This window comes from Myotis myotis, unplaced genomic scaffold (genome assembly GCF_014108235.1).
Source record: "Myotis myotis isolate mMyoMyo1 unplaced genomic scaffold, mMyoMyo1.p scaffold_m19_p_1, whole genome shotgun sequence".
Taxonomy (NCBI): domain Eukaryota; kingdom Metazoa; phylum Chordata; class Mammalia; order Chiroptera; family Vespertilionidae; genus Myotis; species Myotis myotis.
In genome coordinates this window covers 56,390,155-56,408,579 of record NW_023416313.1, presented here as the reverse complement: position 1 = coordinate 56,408,579, position 18,425 = coordinate 56,390,155, and the positions used below count along the sequence as shown (strand labels likewise).

Below are 18,425 nucleotides of genomic sequence, written 5' to 3'. Positions count from 1 at the left end.
TCTTTGGCTTTAAGCCAAAACCTATTTCGATATTTGCTTAATTTGGAAAAGTAAGAAATGCCTTCTAAGTGCATGGTTTATAATCTTATGTTTTATTGTCAATTTGAGAAATTGAGCTTAGAAAACTAAAGAAGACAATTGCTTTTTCTAAGGCTACAACTAAAGGTTTTTCTGGATCACCTACTATGTGCATCATTTTGTTCAGCACACATCAATGGGTAAAGAAAACATTCCTGCCTTTATGGCTCTTTCATTCTCATGGAGGAGACAGACAACAATAAAGAAGAAATAACCTGATGACAAAGTATGTTAGAAGGTGAAGAGTGCTAAAGTAGGGAAGGAGAAAGAGATAAGATTATAGTTTTGAATAGAAAGGTCAGAGGAGGCCTCACTGAACTGAAATTTGAACAGACTTGGAAAGGGATGAGGGAGCAAGCAATGAGAACATGGAGAATGGATGGGCTATAATTATAGGGTGGAGGGTCTTGTATTCTGGGAATACAAGTACTAATGCCATGAGGAAGGTGTGTGCCTGCTGCAGAGGCACATGTAGTGAGAGCACAATAAGAGCAGGCCTGGCCGGTGGGAGAGGAATTCAGAGAGGAATGGTACTATATTGTTTAGAATTTATAGGCACTTGTAAAAGCATTGGCTTTACCTGAGTGAGATGGGAAGTATTATAGGGTTCCAGACAAAGGAATATAATGTTATGATTTTTTAACCAGGATTACTATGCCTCCTATTGAGAATAGATTGAAGGGAGATAAAGGTAGAAGCAGGGAGATGAGTTTTGAGGCCAGTGTAATAATAATTCATATGGGATATGCTGATGATCATAATGGGGTGATAGCAGTGGCTGTGATGAGAAGTGATGATCAGATATGAGGTATATTTTGAAGATTGAGCTAACAGTTTTTGATGGCAGATTGGCTATGAATTGTGAGAGAAAGATAACTCCAAGGATTTTGCTCTAACAACAAGGAAAATGGAGTCAATTTTTTCTGATTTGGAGAAAACTACAAGAAGAGTAATACTTCAGGGGCAGGAGGTATTGAGAGTTATGTTTTGGAGATGTTTGAGAAGCATATCAGACATGTTACTGAAGCTATCAGAACCCATTGGGCATAGGAATCTGGGGTAAGAAAGAGTTTTGCCTGTCTAGATGGTCATAGATGGTATTTAAAGGCATGAGAGTAGGACCCTGGACGGTTTTTCTCAGTGGTTAGAGCTTCACCTGCACACGTAAGGATCGAGGGTTCAGTCCCTGGCACGTGTGGGAGGCAACCAATTGATGAGTCTCTCTCACATCGATGTCTCTTCCTCCCTCCTTCTTTTCTCCCTCCCTTCTACTATCTCTGAAAATCAAAGGGAAAAAATATCCTTGGGTAAGGATTAACAAAACAAAACTTTTAAAAAATAAGCCATGAGACTAGGTTCACTCACCAAAGTGTAGATGTAAGTAGAGAAGAGGAAAGTTTTCAGGCTGAAGCCTGGGATGTTCCAGTGTTAGGAGTTGGGGAGATGAAGCAGAGCCAGATGAGAAGACTAAGGAGTAGCAGCCAGCAAGACAGGAGGAAAACTAAGAGTACTCAACATTGGGTTTTGTAAGGTGGTCGTCCTCAGTGAGCTTGACAAGCTGTTTTGGTTGATGAGGGTAGGCAAAGCCCCAGGGGAAGGAAAGCAAGAGACGGCAGGGAAAGGACTTGGGAACAGAAAGTATTGACAACTCTTGTGCAGAGATTTGTATGTGAATATATTTACCATTTCTAAGGAACATAAACTTGGTTCTACAGGTAACAATAAAATTAAAGTCTTATGATTATATTTGCTTGAAAGCACATTGTGTGAGTGTGCGCTCACGTGCGTGCACACACAAAATTGAATATTTTATGTATATTCATAAAGTTCTGCATAATTTATGTGACATTTACTTGGCTGTGGAAATACTGTGAGGCAGTGAGTGATAAGAACCTTTAAACCACGACAGAGTTTTATTCAAAAAGCTCCCTGAACTATTTCCCAAGATCCCCCTCACCATCTTCATCTGAGTAGATTGTGTTTAACTTACTTTTTGTGAGTTTACACACTTTTGGAAATGTTTGCACATTAAAAAAAAGAGAAAGGAATGCTCATGTTTTTAATATTCTGGTAAGGAGAGAGAGAAAATTTGTTACCAAATTATGTCTCTTTTTTTTTTTCTTTCCCAATCAAAATGTTCACACTGAAATCCTGCTATTTGCAACAGCATGGATGGACCCAGGGAGTATTATTCTAAGTGAAATAAGTCAGACAAATACCACAAGATGTCACTTATATGTGGAATTTTAAAAAATCAAAACAAATGAACAAACAAATCAAGAACAGACTCATAGGAACAAAAAAATAAACTGATAGTTGCCAGATGGGAGGAGGTAGAGGAATGAGTGAAAAAGGTGAAGGGGCATATAGTAAATAATAGTGCAGTAATTTTGCACAGTGACAGATGGTTATTAGATTTAGAGTAGTGAGCACATTGTAAGATATAGAAATGTCGATCACTATGTTGTACACTTGAAACTAATATAATAGTGTATGTCAACAATACTTTAATAAGAAAAACGTTCAGGCTGTTCTTCTATGTTATATTGTTTTTCCTTTCCTATTCTTCAGTTAGGCATTTCCTCCCATGAGAATGCCACTCCTGTGAAGTTGATACACAATGCAGCAGGACATCTCAATGGGCCCGCCCGGACAATTGGGGCCACTCTGATTGGATACTTGGGTGAGTCAAATCATCTTTGTTGTTCCAGACTTCTTTATTTACCTTCACATATACATTCACTTTCCTCACGTAAGGGGTGGTTCATCTTTTATAGCGGTGACCTGTAATGTTCTTGGAATGTTTAGAGACTAAAGTAATAATCTCAAACTCCAGTTCACGGTTAAAATTATATGCTCATTAAACTTCCATTAACTTTTCCTCTTTTGTTAGCACTGATGAGCTCTTAACTGTATACTCCTGTATAGTTTCAAGGTAAATATCACAGTACATTTAGGGAGAGATGTAAAGACTTGGAAATAGTGATGATTGCTATAGGTTTGGTGCAGCAGGGGTGGCACTCATGAGCGCTCCTATTATTTGGAAATGAGCTAGAAATAAGAGCTTTAGGGGTATAAAGAGTGTGAGTCCAACTCTAATAAAAGTCAGAACTAGTGGACATTCTGCAGAGCCTTGTACCTGATGTCCGCTTAAAAAGAGTTGGTTTTGGGTTAGATAGTCTTGAGACATAATCTAACCAGACCACCCAAAATTCAGAGCCAGTAGTTATATATTTTAATTTGTAGATCAGTTCGTGATATTGGTGGTTCCTTTTTAGATTAACAAGAACAGTTAACAAGTTAGTGTTGGTCCAGTCAGAATCCTACATGTTTATTAATCCTTGGCAATTTTTATTGTCCCAGTGATGTGCACATGGCTATTTTTTTGTTTTGATTGTGTATTGCATTGATAAAAATGTTTTCTTTATGCTGAAGCACATGGTAGTTTTTTTTTTTATTATTCAGTTTAGCAAATCCTTACTGAGCACTGTGCTGTCTTTTGCAAAAATACAGCAGTGCTGTGGTATAGTAGAAAAAGCAGTGACTGAGGAGTTCAAATTGAACTAACCCTAACCCTAACCTTCTAACCCCTACCCTAAACTTGAGGTCCCAGCCCCTGCTCTGTCAGGGTGTGGCCCAGGTTTCTCATCTTTAAACTAGTAGTACTGGCCCTACTTACCTTAGAAGGTAGTTTTCAAAATCCAGTGTCATAAGGTATGAAAGTATTGTGAATACTTTAAAGGACATAGAAATATAAAATGCATGAGTTTTATTTTTAAAAATCTGAATCTTGATCAGTGGGTAAATGAAATTTGAACAATGCCATTTTAAAATATAGCTGTGAATTTTTTTTTAATTGACCTAAAGTTAGACCCAGTACTGTGTTTCCATGTAATTATGCTCTTCTGGGGTCACTGATGCGCTGTTACTCAGATTGCATAACTGGGAGAGCTTTGAGTAATGGGCAGTAATATGCTCTGCATGGCTAACCTATAGGGAATATGTCATCTTGCAAGAGTGGCCTCTCCATCCCATTGCCTAGTTCCCAGAGTTAAAGTGCTTTTGCTCTCCCCAGGTTTAACCCCCAGCAATTCCTAGTGAGGCATTCTCACTCCCCTCGAAATGCATTCCCAAGCCCTCTGTGCTTTTGAGTCTTATGTTGCCCAAAGCCACACAGAAACATTTGTGCTTGTTCTCAAACCCAGCTCTTCTCTGCTCACTACTAAGCCCCCACGCTCCTCCCACTGATTACAATATGTTTATTGTCTTCTCCCAAATTCTACCTTCAAGGGTTTTTTTAGAATTTTCTTTTTTGGATTAAAGGTCTTTTTTAAAATATCATGTATAATTAATTAAATCTTCTTAAGATGATTTATTCAGTTCTTGTTTACATGGGGACTTTAATTTTTTTCCCACTGTCTTTTAATCAGGAGTAAGAACATTTGTCCCTAAGCCTGTTGCCACTACTTTGCAGTACATTGGGGGAGCTGCAGCCATCCTGGGCCTGGTGGCCATGGCTTCTGATGTGGAGGGGCTCTATGCTGCAGTCAAGGCCCTGGTTTGTGTGGTCAAGAGTAACCCACTAGCCAGCAAAGAGATGGAAAGAATCAGGGGCTACCAGGTTTGTAACCATAAAGCTTTGCTCTCACTTTACTTTGCGTAAAAAGAAAAACTAATTATTATTATTATTCTCATTTTTCTCAAACTCTGGAAGAATTATATTGACAAGTCACCTTTACAAGTTAGTAGTTTTTATTAAAACTAACACATTTCAAGGGAGAATGAGTTGTTATCTTTATTTTGGTTTATCTTTGTTATCCTATCTCATCAAATATCACTCAACCTTTGAATTAGGCTAAGTTATTTCAGCATAGCTTTGATATATTTGAATATATTTTCAGAACAATGGTTTACTGGTTTTTTTTTGGAAATAAGACTGAAATGAAATAGGGTCATGCTACCACCTGCTCTGGAGACTGCCAGATCATTAACAGATGCAGAGCTCTCCCCATTTTCCTTATCTCTTCCCTCCACACCCAGTCATCTTTTATACACCCCCCTTGCTTACCTAGAGGAAGTGAGACCCACTGTACAGTAACTGTGCCATTGCTAGTTTTGAAAACTCGTGTGGGATTAAAAATATGCAGCGTTCACATATTCACAGTCTCTACTAGATTTAGGCAGAAAGTTCCTTTAAGAAAAGCAGGTATTGGAGTAAGATAAAATCATTGTAGTGTAATTGAAGTACCAATGCCTTCTCTAGTTTTAGCCGATAGTTGATTGGGCATGGATAAACTATTTACTACATTGTTCTGTAGATTTAATCACACTGTTTTGATCAGTGTTCTGTTTTGCAAAACTCTTACAATGATTCATAGCAGCGTTGTTGATCATGAAAAAATAGGAATAACCTAAATGTTCCAAGAGTATGCGAATGACTAATAATACTGTAAACATTCCATAGAATATCATTCAACCTTTTACAATTCTAATTATGAAGACTATGTTGTAACAAGAGAAAAAATCCTTTTTAATAGAGGTTATATAGAGAAAAAGAATAGCAAATTGTATATGCATGATGGCAACAACAATTTAAAAACAAAGTTTATGTAAAAGTGGATATTTTCATAAGGAATGGGATTACCCTGGTTTTTAGATTTTCTCTAATGTTATATTGTTATAATAAAAATTTAGAAATCAGCTTAGAAGTCTCAGGAATTACTTTACATAGGGTTCTCTATTGTGTGTGTGTGTGTGTGTGTGTGTGTGTGTGTGTGTATCTTTGTTGCTATGTTTGTATGTATAGTATGATTAATAACAAGCATTTGGTGTGCTTTCTTTTAGTTGCTGGCAATGCTACTTAAGAAGAAACGTTCCCTTCTTAACAGCCATATTCTCCATCTAACTTTTTCCTTGGTGGGAACTGTTGACAGTGGACACGAGACCTCCATTATTCCCAATTCAACTGCTTTCCAGGATCTACTTTGTGATTTTGAAGTATGTACATAAATACTAACTGGTAATGTGTAATCAGTGAATCCATCTCTTACTCTGTATGACAATAGAGTTAACTATTAAACAATTTTGTTTCTTAGATATGTTCTATAGTTATATCATGCTTATGTTAATTTCATTCATAAAATACAACAAATAGGGTAATGATGGAATTCCTTTTCCCCAAGGGTATTCAGTTTTACGAATAGTAGAGAAGTGAAATGGTACAATGCATGTGCCTAACTGTTGCTAATGTGCTGCTGCCTCTGGCATTAAGTGAGGCAAATATTTTCATCAAATAATTCTTTTGATGAGTAGAAACTTTTCATCAATAAATAGGAGATAGATGTGAAATTTTGGTTAATAGTAGCTTCATAGTAAAATATCATTCATTTTTTCAGAATAACAAGTTTTCATTTCTATTGTCCTATTACCATAAACAACTTCTACTCTGTCCTTTCAAAGCAATGCTTGATCTTGCATATCCTTTGTCCATTAACTTCTTGTTCTCAGTACTGTGTGTACCCGTCACTATACGTTTTATAAGTACAGGATGGGGCAAAATTAGCCTTACAGTTGTGAGTATATGAAACACAGTTTATTCTTGTATTATTATTTTATTAGTTATTGTCTTATTTCTTATATGAACAACCATGAACCTACTTCTGCCCCACCCTGTATATGTATCTCCTCCCATGAGACTGTAGGCTCCCTGTGTGCAGAGATCATACCTAGTTTCTTTTTCTTTGTATTCCCACCATGCAGAATGGGGCCAGGCACTTAATATTGGCTAACTGTAATGTCTGTGCCCTAACTCTTCTTCCTCATAGTTACTATAAGCACTGTCTTGTCTGTTATTCTAAATCCTTGACAGACAGGCTCTGTGCCCCAATTGCTTTACTAAAACTTTATTCTAAAAGCTTATTAGCAGCCTGGCCTATATGCTCTATATAAAACTTGTGCATGGGGGAAGGGGAGGTCCCTAAGCCTGGCCTGCGCCCTCTCACAGTCTGGGACCCCTTGTTCCTTACTGCCTGCCTGCTCACTGCTCCTTAGCACTGCCATGGAGGCAGGAGAGGCTCCTGCCACCGCCGTTGCGCTCGCCAGCTGTGAGCCCAGCTTCTGGCTGAGTGGCCCTCCCCCTGTGGGAGCTCACTGACCACCAGGGGGCAGCCTCTGCGTTGAGCATCTGCCCCCGGTGGTCAGTGAGCATCATGGCGACCAGTCGTTCCTCTGTTCAGTCGATTTGCATATTAGGCTTTTATTATATAGGAGGATTCCAGTTCTCAGTACCCGCAACTCTCCGTAGCATGTGATGCAGTCTTTTTCCCTCTTGCATCACCTCGTTTTTTTGCTACCTTTCAGGTAGCACTATCCTGGTTCTAATATTTTCTCACTACTTTCCCCATAATTCTATGGCATGAAATTTTCATTGATTTATACAACTGTGTTCAATTTCACTTCTTTATCTTTTCCTTTATTTGTTGCTTTCTTTCCTTTAGATTCTCACCCATTTCTACAGCCTCATTTCTACAGAGTTGATTCTCAAATCTAAATCTCTAGCTTGTCATCTGAATGCCAGACTTATTTCTAACTTATTCCTCAACATTTCCATTTTTATGTCCCAGCAACACCTTAACTTAACATCCTTTCCCAAATTAGTTCTTCCTTCTAACTTCGGTTTCTATTATTAACACTACCATTCCCCCAGTCACCGAGGCTTGAAATTGAAAAAATCAGCTTCTTCCTCCCTGTTTATAAACAGCTCGATATTAAGTTGTATAGATTCTAAGCCCTAATCAATTTTTCTTACCCCCACCCCCCTTAGATATGTTCTATAGTTACATCGTTCCTCAGGCTACCCTGTGTTTCTTTCCTCAGGCTACCCCGTGTTTCTTATCTCATTCTTTCTAAGGCTTAGTCATATCAGGTATAAAACATATAATAAACTTGTAGTGATTTCCCTTCCTACCCAATCAAGTTCTAAAACACAAACCTCTCATTCTTTTAGCAAATGCCTATAGAGCATCTTTGAACCTGGCATTGTATTAGGGCTAAGGCTCTAAAAGTAAAGATAGAGTCCATGCCTGAAGGCATTTTGTCCATTAGAAGAGAAAAACAAATCAATAAACAATTAAAAACTTATGAAAGCACAGAGATGAAGGTCTGCAGAAAGAATTATGGGAGGACTTAACCAATCCTAGTTTTGTTTTCATCTAGTGGCTGAAACTTAAATCATGAATTATCTTTAGTTTCAGATTTCTGATTAAAATCTAGTATACAAATGTCAGAAATTAGGTGCTTTACCAATGTTGGCTTTGTTTACCTTGCTCACTTTATGGCTTTATGTAGCATTTCTAATTACCCCAACCACAGTGATATATAAATACTTAATTCACTCTCTTTTTAAAACATCCACCCGATAAACATAAATGCAATAATTGTAATAGTACACAAGCATTTTCTCTTTTAGTGGTTGTTCTAGAATTTATAATGTACATACATATGTAACAATTTATCTTTACCTGTAGTATAAAAGCCTTGTGAAGATACATTCCCATTTCTTCTCCTATTCTTAGTGCTATTGTTATCAGACATTTACTTCTATTATGTTTATAATCCCCACAATACTTTTTATTATTTTAACTTAAAACAATTATCTTTTAGACACTTTAAAAAAATTCTTTTATAGTTCTCCACATATGTAGCATGGCATTCTTTATTCCTTTGTGTAGATCTAGATTCCCATCTTGTATAATTCTTCTACTTAAAGAACTTCCTTTAACATTTCCTGCAGTGCTCATCTGCTGACTATAAATTCTCTGTCTGAAAAACCTTTTTTTTAGAAGAAGATTTTTGCATACACTACAATTCTCACTGACATTTTTAATTTTTTTTTCATACTTTAATGATTTCAGTCACCCCATTGTCATTTTTAGTTTCTTCTTTTTTGGGATTTGTTGGCTTTTTTAAATCTGTGAGTTTGTCATTTTTATAGAATTGGGAAATCTTTAGTTGTTACGTCTTCAACTATTTTTCCTGGTGCCCTTCCCCGCCTTTTCTGGACTTCAGTTATACATATCTGAGGTTGCTTGATGTTGTCCCACAAGTCGCTAATGCTCTGTCTAGTAATTCTTTTTCAGCATTTTCTCTCATGCTTAATTTTTATTAGTTTGTGTCCTTATGTCTTCAAGTTCACTGAATTTTTTTCTGCAATGTTTAATCTGCTGTTAATTTCATATAGTATAGTTTTCATGTTAAATATTTTATTTTTCATCAGAAGTTCATTTTGGACCTTTGGTTATCTTCTGTTTTCTCATTATATTCATATTTTTTGTTATATTCTTTAGTATATGGATCACATTTTTTAAGGTCCTGATAATTTCATTATCACTGTCATTTCGGGGCTATTTATAATAATTGATTTTTCTCCTATTTATGAGTCATATTTTCTTTTTTGTCTTTGTGTACTTGATAATTGTTGATTGCATGCTAAATTTTACATAGTTAAGTGCTAGGTTTTGTTGTATTTCTTTTAAAAGAGTATTGAACTTTGCTCTGGCATTGCAGTTATCTTGATCCTTTTAAGACATACTTTTAAGCTTTGTGAGGGTGAACATAGAAAAACCTTTAATCTAATGCTAACTTAACCCCACACTAAGATATTACACTTCTGAGAGTGCCAGTTCCCCATGTATTACAAAGTCTCCACACTCCGGGAGGTGGGAGTGCAAACTGGTCCCAGCTTTGTTAGTTCCAGGAATTGTGTGATATACTACTTTACAGTAGTTAATTCTTTCAGACCCCACACAAGATTCCAGTCATTCAGTCTTTGTATTCACTATATAGCATTCAGTATTCATTATATCCTGTTTTTGTGTTCAGTAGTCAGTCATTGATTCCAGAGAAACTTTCCCTAGATCTTGCCTTTTCAGTTGATTACTTCAGCAGTGTAATTTCCATAGTAATTATTCCTTTATAAACAGAATCAGAAATCATATGTACAAGCAGTTTTATAGGATTTCACCAAGTAAAAATTGTAATAAAGTGGTTTATTCAATTAATTCATGAGTGAAATAAGTTTCAGAGCTGCATTTCTGTTTGTTGAATTGTCATTTGGGGTATTTTTTACCCTATATACACCATTCTTTATTTTTATCATAGGTCTGGCTTCATGCACCATATGAACTTCATCTTTCCTTATTTGAACACTTCATTGAACTGCTCACAGAGTCCAGGTATTCATTAATATCTATACAGTTAGTTGTTTAGTTATTAAAGAGATTATAGTACAGTGTATAAAGTCTCCTTTCTCTTATAGTGAAGCTTCAAAGAATGCCAAATTAATGAGGGAATTCCAGCTAATCCCAAAGCTGCTACTGACTCTTCGAGATATGTCTTTATCCCAGCCTACCATTGCTGCTATTAGTAATGTGCTGAGCTTCCTACTGCAAGGTTTTCCTAGCAGCTATGATCTGCTCAGGTAGTGAAAATGTCTGTATTTATCTGTTTATTAACTGAAAGTATCACTGAGGTTAAGATGAATGAGATGATTATAATTGGTTCTTATGCCTGTATAATACCTGTAATGTTAATACCGTTCAAGATTTTTGTAAGGCACAGACCACATGCATGTCTAGTATCTCACCTTTGTAAACAAAGCCAATTGTTGCCACTAGTTAATAATAGAATATTGCTGAGCAAAGATGTAGGAATGAGCCCAATGTAATCGATTGTCCTGGACATAACGGTGTTCAGTGTAGGGATTCTCAATCCTTCTTCCCCATGCCCTGTTACTTCTCTGTGTTCATGCCTGCATGCGCGCACGCACACACACACAGACATGCACACACTCGCACACACACACACAGTGAGCATGCCTTCTTTATATTTATTCTTTATTATTCAAAACAAATGATGATATTTTATTTTTGCATATTCTAATCTTTTATATGATGTGAGTATTATTTTGCTGCTAATCTGAAATATGGTTTAAGGCCTATTTATGGGCTGTAGAAGGTTCTAGTGTTTATATGATAATTTGCATCTTACCTGAAAATGGAAGGGAAAAAACTGCCTAACCAAAGTATTTTCTAAACAGAGAATTACTTAAACTGGCCTTGACCATCACTTTTCATGTAATCTTCCAGACACAAGTGAAATCACACCTACTCATTAGAGCAGTGATGGCGAACCTTTTGAGCTCGGCGTGGCAGCATTTTGAAAAACCCTAACTTAACTCTGGTGCCGTGTCACATATAGAAATTTTTTGATATTTGCAACCATAGTGAAACAAAGACTTATATTTTTGATATTTCTTTTATATATTTAAATGCCATTTAACAAAGAAAAATCAACCAAAAAATGAGTTCGCGTGTCACCTCTGACACGCATGACATAGGTTTGCCATCACTGCATTAGAGTATTCCCAGTAAACTAATCTCCAATCTGTGTAACATGTAAATTATTCACATTTATTTACCTACCTCAAAAGCACTTTTTAAACTTGATGACAGATGAAAACTGAAGTTTGAAAATTTTGGAGATTATTGTTATTATGAACAGTATTTATTTCAATCTTCTCCTGGTACTTAGTGATCATTTTGCTAAAATTATTACTGAAACCTATTAAGCTTTTAGTTTTCTCTACTTTACAAAATTAAGAAACTAAGGCCCAGAAAGGTTAAGCTACTTGCCCAAGTAACAAGATTAAAAACTGATAGAGCCAGGATTTTAACTTTACCTGTGTTTTCAAAACCTAAGTTCTTAACTACAGTGGATGCATATAGATGTTAGGACATTTTAATTAGGATCATGCTATTTGATTTGTGAAATCATTTAGATTAGTGCATTAAAGGACTTACAATTCTGGAGAAGTATAATTAAAGCATTGTAGCATATACAGGGTGGGCAAAAGTAGGTTTACAGTTTGTATGGAAAATAATAGAATAATAATGATACAAGAATAAACTGGTGAACTTACAACTGTAAAGCTACTTTTGCCCACCGTGTATAATGGATATAGTGATGGTCCTAAGAGAGGTAAACCAAATGCGATCACCTGAAGATCTGTAAAAGATTACTTAAAACTGTTTTTTCATTTATTTGGTTTTTTTAAATTTGTTATTTGTTTTGGAGAGAGAGAAAAAGAATAAAACTCATCACCCTTTTTTTCTTATACTTAAAGGTTTGGCCAGTTTATTTCTTCTACTTTACCAACCTTTGCAGTTTGTGAGAAATTTGTCGTTATGGAAATAAACCATGAGGAGAAGCTTGACACTGGTGAGTGATTCTGGGCCTTGAGAACTAATTCCTGTGCCCTCTTCTCTGGCACAGGTCAGGCCTGCCTTAGGTGGATGCTGCCCTGTCACTTTTCTCCTTCCATTACTGCATTGGTCTCCTGCAAATGTATTTGTCTTAAATCAGTCATGTATAATATGCACAAGTTCAGAATCACACAAAATTTAATAGGATGTGAATTTTACTCTAAAAACAAAAATTTTCCCCACGTTTAGAGGATTTGTAACATTGTTCCTTTAAATAGCAGATTCTTCCAGGGTGATATTTTAACATTATTTTAATTTTTAGAAATTTATGCACATCTCTTCAGAAACACAGATACTTGCTACTGTGAATTATATCTATATTACTTTTATTACTTTTATTTTCATTTCCCTGTTAACTATTTAGTCTTAAATCTCGTAATTTAACTATGTCCTTCAAAAAGAAACTGGAAATTAAGGATTTGGATTGTTGTTTTTTATTTATGTATTTATTTATTTATTTTTTTGTTAATCCTCATCCGAGGATATTCTTCCATTGATCCTTCAGAGAGAGTAGAAGAAAGAGGGAAAAACAGAGGTAAATATCAACGTGAGAAAAACATTGATGTGAGGGCCTGGGCCAGGGAGGCACCTTCAAGCAAGGTACGTCCCCTTGACCAGAATCTAACCTGGGCCCCATTGGTCCACAGTCCAGTGCTCTAAGCACTGAACCAAACTGGCCAGGGCTTGGATTTTATTTTTATTCAATCATTATTTGGTTACTTTTCCCTGTTGGTAGGGGAGGGGAATATTAATGTAAAACCAGATTCACATCCTGACCTTTGTTGGTCAGTAGTTGAGCATCGACCTATGAACTGGGAGGTTGCGGTTCGATTGTGGTCAGGGCACATGCCTGGGTTGAGGGTTCCATGCCCAGTGGGGGGTGTGCAGGAGTCAGCCCATCAATTATTCTTTCTCATCATTGATGTTTCTGTCTCTCCCCCTTCCTTCCTCTCTGTAATCAATAAAAATATATATTTTAAAAAGGGTTCACAGCCTTTATTATCACTTATTTAGATAAGGTAAATAAGAAATTTTCAGGATTCTAAAAAGAAATCTTTTAACAGACCCTTTTTTTCGTTCACTTTAATGGAAAGTACTTCTAGAAAAAATGTTTTCTGAAAGATATATTTTTCAGTGAATTTTCCTAGAAGAAGGTTGGATATTTTATCCAACACTAGGCAATTTAATGTATTTATTTTCATTCTAGGAACTGAAGAAGAGTTTGGAGGTCTTGTATCTGCTAATCTTATACTTTTGAGGAACAGACTTCTAGATATCTTGCTAAAACTAGTTTACACATCTAAAGAAAAGACAAGCATTAATTTGCAGTAAGTAAAATCTTTTTAGAATTGATGGTACCAGTTGCTATTACTAGTTAATTCATGGTAGGCAAAAGAAAGAATTTCTAATGACTTATATTTTTTAAGCCCTGAAATTTAGAATATCTTAAGAACAAAACCTGGTCTTACTCTTCTTTATAATTGGAAATCCTAATCATTGAAATTAATGTGTTTCCTTCTTACCCATCTGTCTTTGAATAGAGCCTGTGAAGAACTTATCAGGACACTGGGTTTTGACTGGATTATGATGTTTATGGAAGAGCATTTGCATCCCACCACAGTCACAGCAGCCATGAGGATTCTTGTTGTCCTGCTGAGTAATCAGTCTATTCTCATCAAGTTTAAGGAAGGACTCAGTGGTGGAGGGTGGCTGGAACAGACAGACTCTGTCTTAACTAATAAGATCGGGACTGTATTAGGTATGGGACTTTTGAAGTCAACTGCTTTAAAATAAGCTATTGTGTTTCATTTTGTTTTGAAATCTTATGTAAGCTTATACTCTTCAGTTTACTGACAACCATTAAGAATCTAAATTTTAATTAATGTAGAATAGAATGCTTAGAAAGTTTCAAATTTGGCTCTTTTTAATTGCAAATCATAATGAAGTCAGAGACAATGTTAAGATGTGGAAGCTCAAGGGAATTCCTTATGATCTTTTTATTGCTTAATTCCCTTTATGATGAAGTAAATAACAAATGATCAGAACTGAATTAATAATAATATTTTCAGTTCTTATTCTATGCCAGTTACTAAACACTTTATTTTCACATTAACCCTATGAGATGTAAATACTATCATAGCCATATTACAGATGAGAAAGCCAAGGCAAAGGAGTGAAGTCACATGTTCAATAAAGAATACAGTGGGGCCTTGACTTACGAGTTTAATTCGTTCCGTGACGGAGCTCGTAACTCAAACTACTCGTTTGTCAAATCAATTTTCACCATTACAATGAATTGAATGCTGGGCTGATGTTGTGGCATTCACTGTGACGTTCGATGCGCCAACTAGCGGTGGGATAACCCGAATTTTAGCTCACAACTCAAAGCAAAAAATCGGCCTAGAGACGGCTGGTATCTCGAAAAACTCGTTAGTCGGGACACTCGTAAGTCAAGGCCCCACTATAGTCAACATTTTTGAGTCCAGGTCACTCAGAACCAAGCCCATGCTTTTAACAGTTATGTTACATTGCCAATCAAAGATTTAAGCTTGCCCTGGCTGGTTTGGCTCAGTAGATAGAGCGTCAGCCTGCGGACTGAGGGGTCCTGGGTTTGATTCCAGTCAAGGGCACATGCTTGGGTTGTGTGCTCATCCCCACTGTGGGGCGTGCAGGAAGCAGCTGATCGATGGTTCTCTCTCATCATTGGTGTTTCTATCTCTCTTTCTCCCTTCCTCTCTGAAATCAATAAAAAATATATTTTTTAAAGAAAGATTTAAGCTCAAAGTTTCAGCCAAGGCTTCTTATTCTTTGCTTACAGTTGTATGCTGTTTTTAACATTGAACTGAGCATTTAAGTTATATTAGAAAGTTATAGTTTGCTCTGTTAGAATCATTTGAACTGTTATATTTCTGTTTATATTAATGATCTTTAGAAAATATATTTTAAGATAATATTTTATTGACAATTGTAATCAATTCCTAAACTTTAAAAAATATGTTTGTCTTTATAACATTATATTTTAAAATCATTTGTATTCTGCAACAAGCATCAATTTACCCTTGTCAAAGGGGAAAATTAGGGATCAGAATTTATATATTTGTTTGTTTGTTTATTTTCCATCACCAGAAAGGATTTATTCAAGAAGAAAAAAGTGTTGCAACCCAGTGTGTGCAGACATAGCAAGCCATATCCACTCTCAGAATCAGAATTTAATATGTAATTTACCTGTTAAAAAATGTAAAAATATCAATAGCTGGGTGCTGTGCTGCCTGTACTACTTTCTCAAATATTAAAGTAAATTACAGGAAGACAGTTTTCAACATAGGATTATTTTATTGTTATTTTACATGTAGAAAATGAAGAAACTGCATGAGATGAAATAAGAAATTTACTATAAAATGACTTCTTGAGAAAACTTTTGTTTACAATATGAATTTTAAATTACTATCATCATAGATACTTTTATGATCTAAAAAATAATCACTATTTTGCACTGACTCTGGAGAAGGGATATAGCCTACAAATGTTAGGAATAGTTTAGTAGCAAGAAATTTAGTTTATTGACCTTAATAATAACTACTAAGAATAAATAATGAAAGGCACAAAATAATTGAATGGGAGTTTTAAATGCTAATCGACAGCACTGCTTCTCATTGAAGTCCAAAAACTACAGTAGTGATGACAGCTAAGATTCATATAGTACATTATGGTTTGCAGAATTCTTTAACATGTATCATCTCATTTGGCCTTTATGTTTCTGGAGACAGGTATATATTTTATGATATCTGTTACAAATTTATAGGAAATAAACCTGATAAATACAAATTAAAGATTAATTTCTCTACTTAGGAAAGTAAGACAGTTAATTGCATGAGGTTCCTGAGTAGAGTGTCTAAGTCTCTGTATCCTGACTGTTAGACCTGCCCTTCTTCCTGTCCTATGTCATTTCAGTAGTATCAGAAAAAGATGCTTGTACCATATCTGACCTACTTGACTTTATGCCTTAGAATTTAGATGACCTTCATTGATAACTATTTACACATCGCAAATGCTGCTCTGGTTCTAAAAGGGACATCTAGGTATTTAAATTTGATTCAACTTAATATAATTTTCCCTGAATATCTATCTGATACATACATATGAAATTTTCCTTCATGAAAATGCCTTCCATATAGCTGTAACTTGAACCTAAATTAAGCTTCATTGTTAATAACATATTAAATAGTCCTTAAGACTAATTATAGGGAAAAGCAGGGAGTGAGAATTTAGAAACGAAAATGAATGCTAGTATTGATTTTCATTTAGAACATATAGTTTAATAAAAGTTTATTTTCCTATTGAATGTATAAAATATCATTTTATGTCTTTTGGGTCCTTAAAGCAAAAGACTTTTTTATATTCATAATTTAATTTAGAATTTACTTTAACCAAAATTTACCCAGTGTCCTAATGCAGCCAGTCTTTCAGAAATGTGGCAATGTCATTAAGAAGGCCGAGAGAGACAGCATAACTTCCAGGCTCTAAAATAAAGACATCAGACTCCAAGTCCTAGTGCCACCACTCATTAACTTTATGACTTTGAGCACATTGCATATCTTCTATGTTATGAAAAGGATAATAGCTTATTCTAACTCATTGTGTTTGCTCAATGAGATGATGTATTAAAGAGGTTGGTAAGTTGCTGTACAATTTTTTCTTAATTAGAAAAGCATACTTCAGAAGATTAATTCATATCACACTGAGTTGTCAATTGGGATGAGATATTTAAAAAGCCACCTAGACACAGATTTTTTTTAATCTTAAATAGGAGCAGATAATGTGCTTATTTAATTCTAGAAAAACAAAGCTGGCTATTCATTTAAATGAAATTGTTTTAGAGTAAAAATCAATCCTTCATCTCTTGGTTACTATTCACAAAAGTTTTTCATTGAAACTTTGGCCAACATTCATTCTGTGCTGATCACTGTACTGGGTGAGGTGGCAAAAGAACTAAGTGTTTTGGTTGCAGCCTGAAATTAGTTACACAACAAAGGAAACAGGATTGATAGGAAGGCTGATGCTGTAAACAGCATTAATAAGCAGTGACCATCTCCTGGCAGAGTTGTATTTCTAGAAAGGGCTCTGAATGTTCAAATAGCCATAGTCACAGCAGGCTCAGGTTTGCTGTCCCACTGCTGGGCAACTTTCCTACAGACTTACAGCCTGTTGTAAGGAAAGATTATTTTGCTTAGTCCTGTCTTTAAATTCATAGATAATTTAAAATTAAGTAGTTTATGATAGTTTTCATGATGAAATACATTAACTATATTATAGCAGTTATATTTTTAAGTTACATTTTTGTAGCACCCTAAAGTTTTGACTCTCTTTTGAATTTTACTTTGTTCTTAAGGAAATGTTAGAGCTCTTTTGAGGTCATTCTTTTAATGAGCACAATTTTTATTACCTCTTGTATCTGATTATCTCGGCTATGTTTCAAGACCTGTATCCTAATAGGCAGGCTTGCTAAAGTCAAAGAGATAGTAAAGTAAAACTTGCCTGAAAGGTGAATTCAACAGTTGAACAGTTAATTGCCTATATTAATATGAATATTCTTGTGGAAACGTCATATATACCGAACTACTTTCTTTGTTAATGCAGCACAGTAATTGATTACTAATTTTGTACTTATTGTTATATTTCCTCTTCTCTTAGGATTCAATGTGGGCAGGAGTGCTGGTGGAAGATCAACAGTCAGGGAGATTAACCGGGATGCTTGCCATTTTCCTGGTTTTCCAGTCCTTCAGTCATTCCTTCCTAAGCACACTAATGTCCCTGCCCTCTATTTCCTGCTCATGGCATTGTTCCTGCAGCAGCCAGTTAGTGAGCTGCCAGAGAACCTGCAGGTCAGTGTGCCTGTCACCAGCAGCCGATGTAAGCAGGGTTGCCAGGTAGGAATTACCTAGTAAGGTGTAAGTGTAATTATATATGCCCCCGAATCACCATAGGGCAACGGGTTAACCACAGTACAACCACTGATTCCATCTCTTT

The 18,425-nt window shown here is 35.7% G+C and overlaps 1 protein-coding gene across 10 annotated transcripts in view; it reads left to right on the top strand.

Annotated features, from left to right (window-relative positions):
• Nucleotides 1–18,425, top strand: part of WDFY3 (WD repeat and FYVE domain containing 3) — a 182,118-nt gene that overhangs the window by 81,701 nt on the left and 81,992 nt on the right. For 6 of the 10 annotated variants that reach the window (XM_036338502.1, XM_036338493.1, XM_036338482.1 and 3 more), the window contains 10 exons: nucleotides 2,650–2,761; nucleotides 4,509–4,699; nucleotides 5,923–6,075; nucleotides 10,237–10,310; nucleotides 10,394–10,555; nucleotides 12,260–12,354; nucleotides 12,904–12,933; nucleotides 13,606–13,726; nucleotides 13,940–14,157; nucleotides 18,090–18,325. In XM_036338502.1, coding sequence (XP_036194395.1) covers nucleotides 2,650–2,761; nucleotides 4,509–4,699; nucleotides 5,923–6,075; nucleotides 10,237–10,310; nucleotides 10,394–10,555; nucleotides 12,260–12,354; nucleotides 12,904–12,933; nucleotides 13,606–13,726; nucleotides 13,940–14,157; nucleotides 18,090–18,325 — 1,392 coding nt within the window. The remainder of the gene's footprint in view (nucleotides 1–2,649; nucleotides 2,762–4,508; nucleotides 4,700–5,922; nucleotides 6,076–10,236; nucleotides 10,311–10,393; nucleotides 10,556–12,259; nucleotides 12,355–12,903; nucleotides 12,934–13,605; nucleotides 13,727–13,939; nucleotides 14,158–18,089; nucleotides 18,326–18,425) is intronic. The other 4 variants (XM_036338472.1, XM_036338452.1, XM_036338510.1 and 1 more) reach the window with 2 other exon arrangements.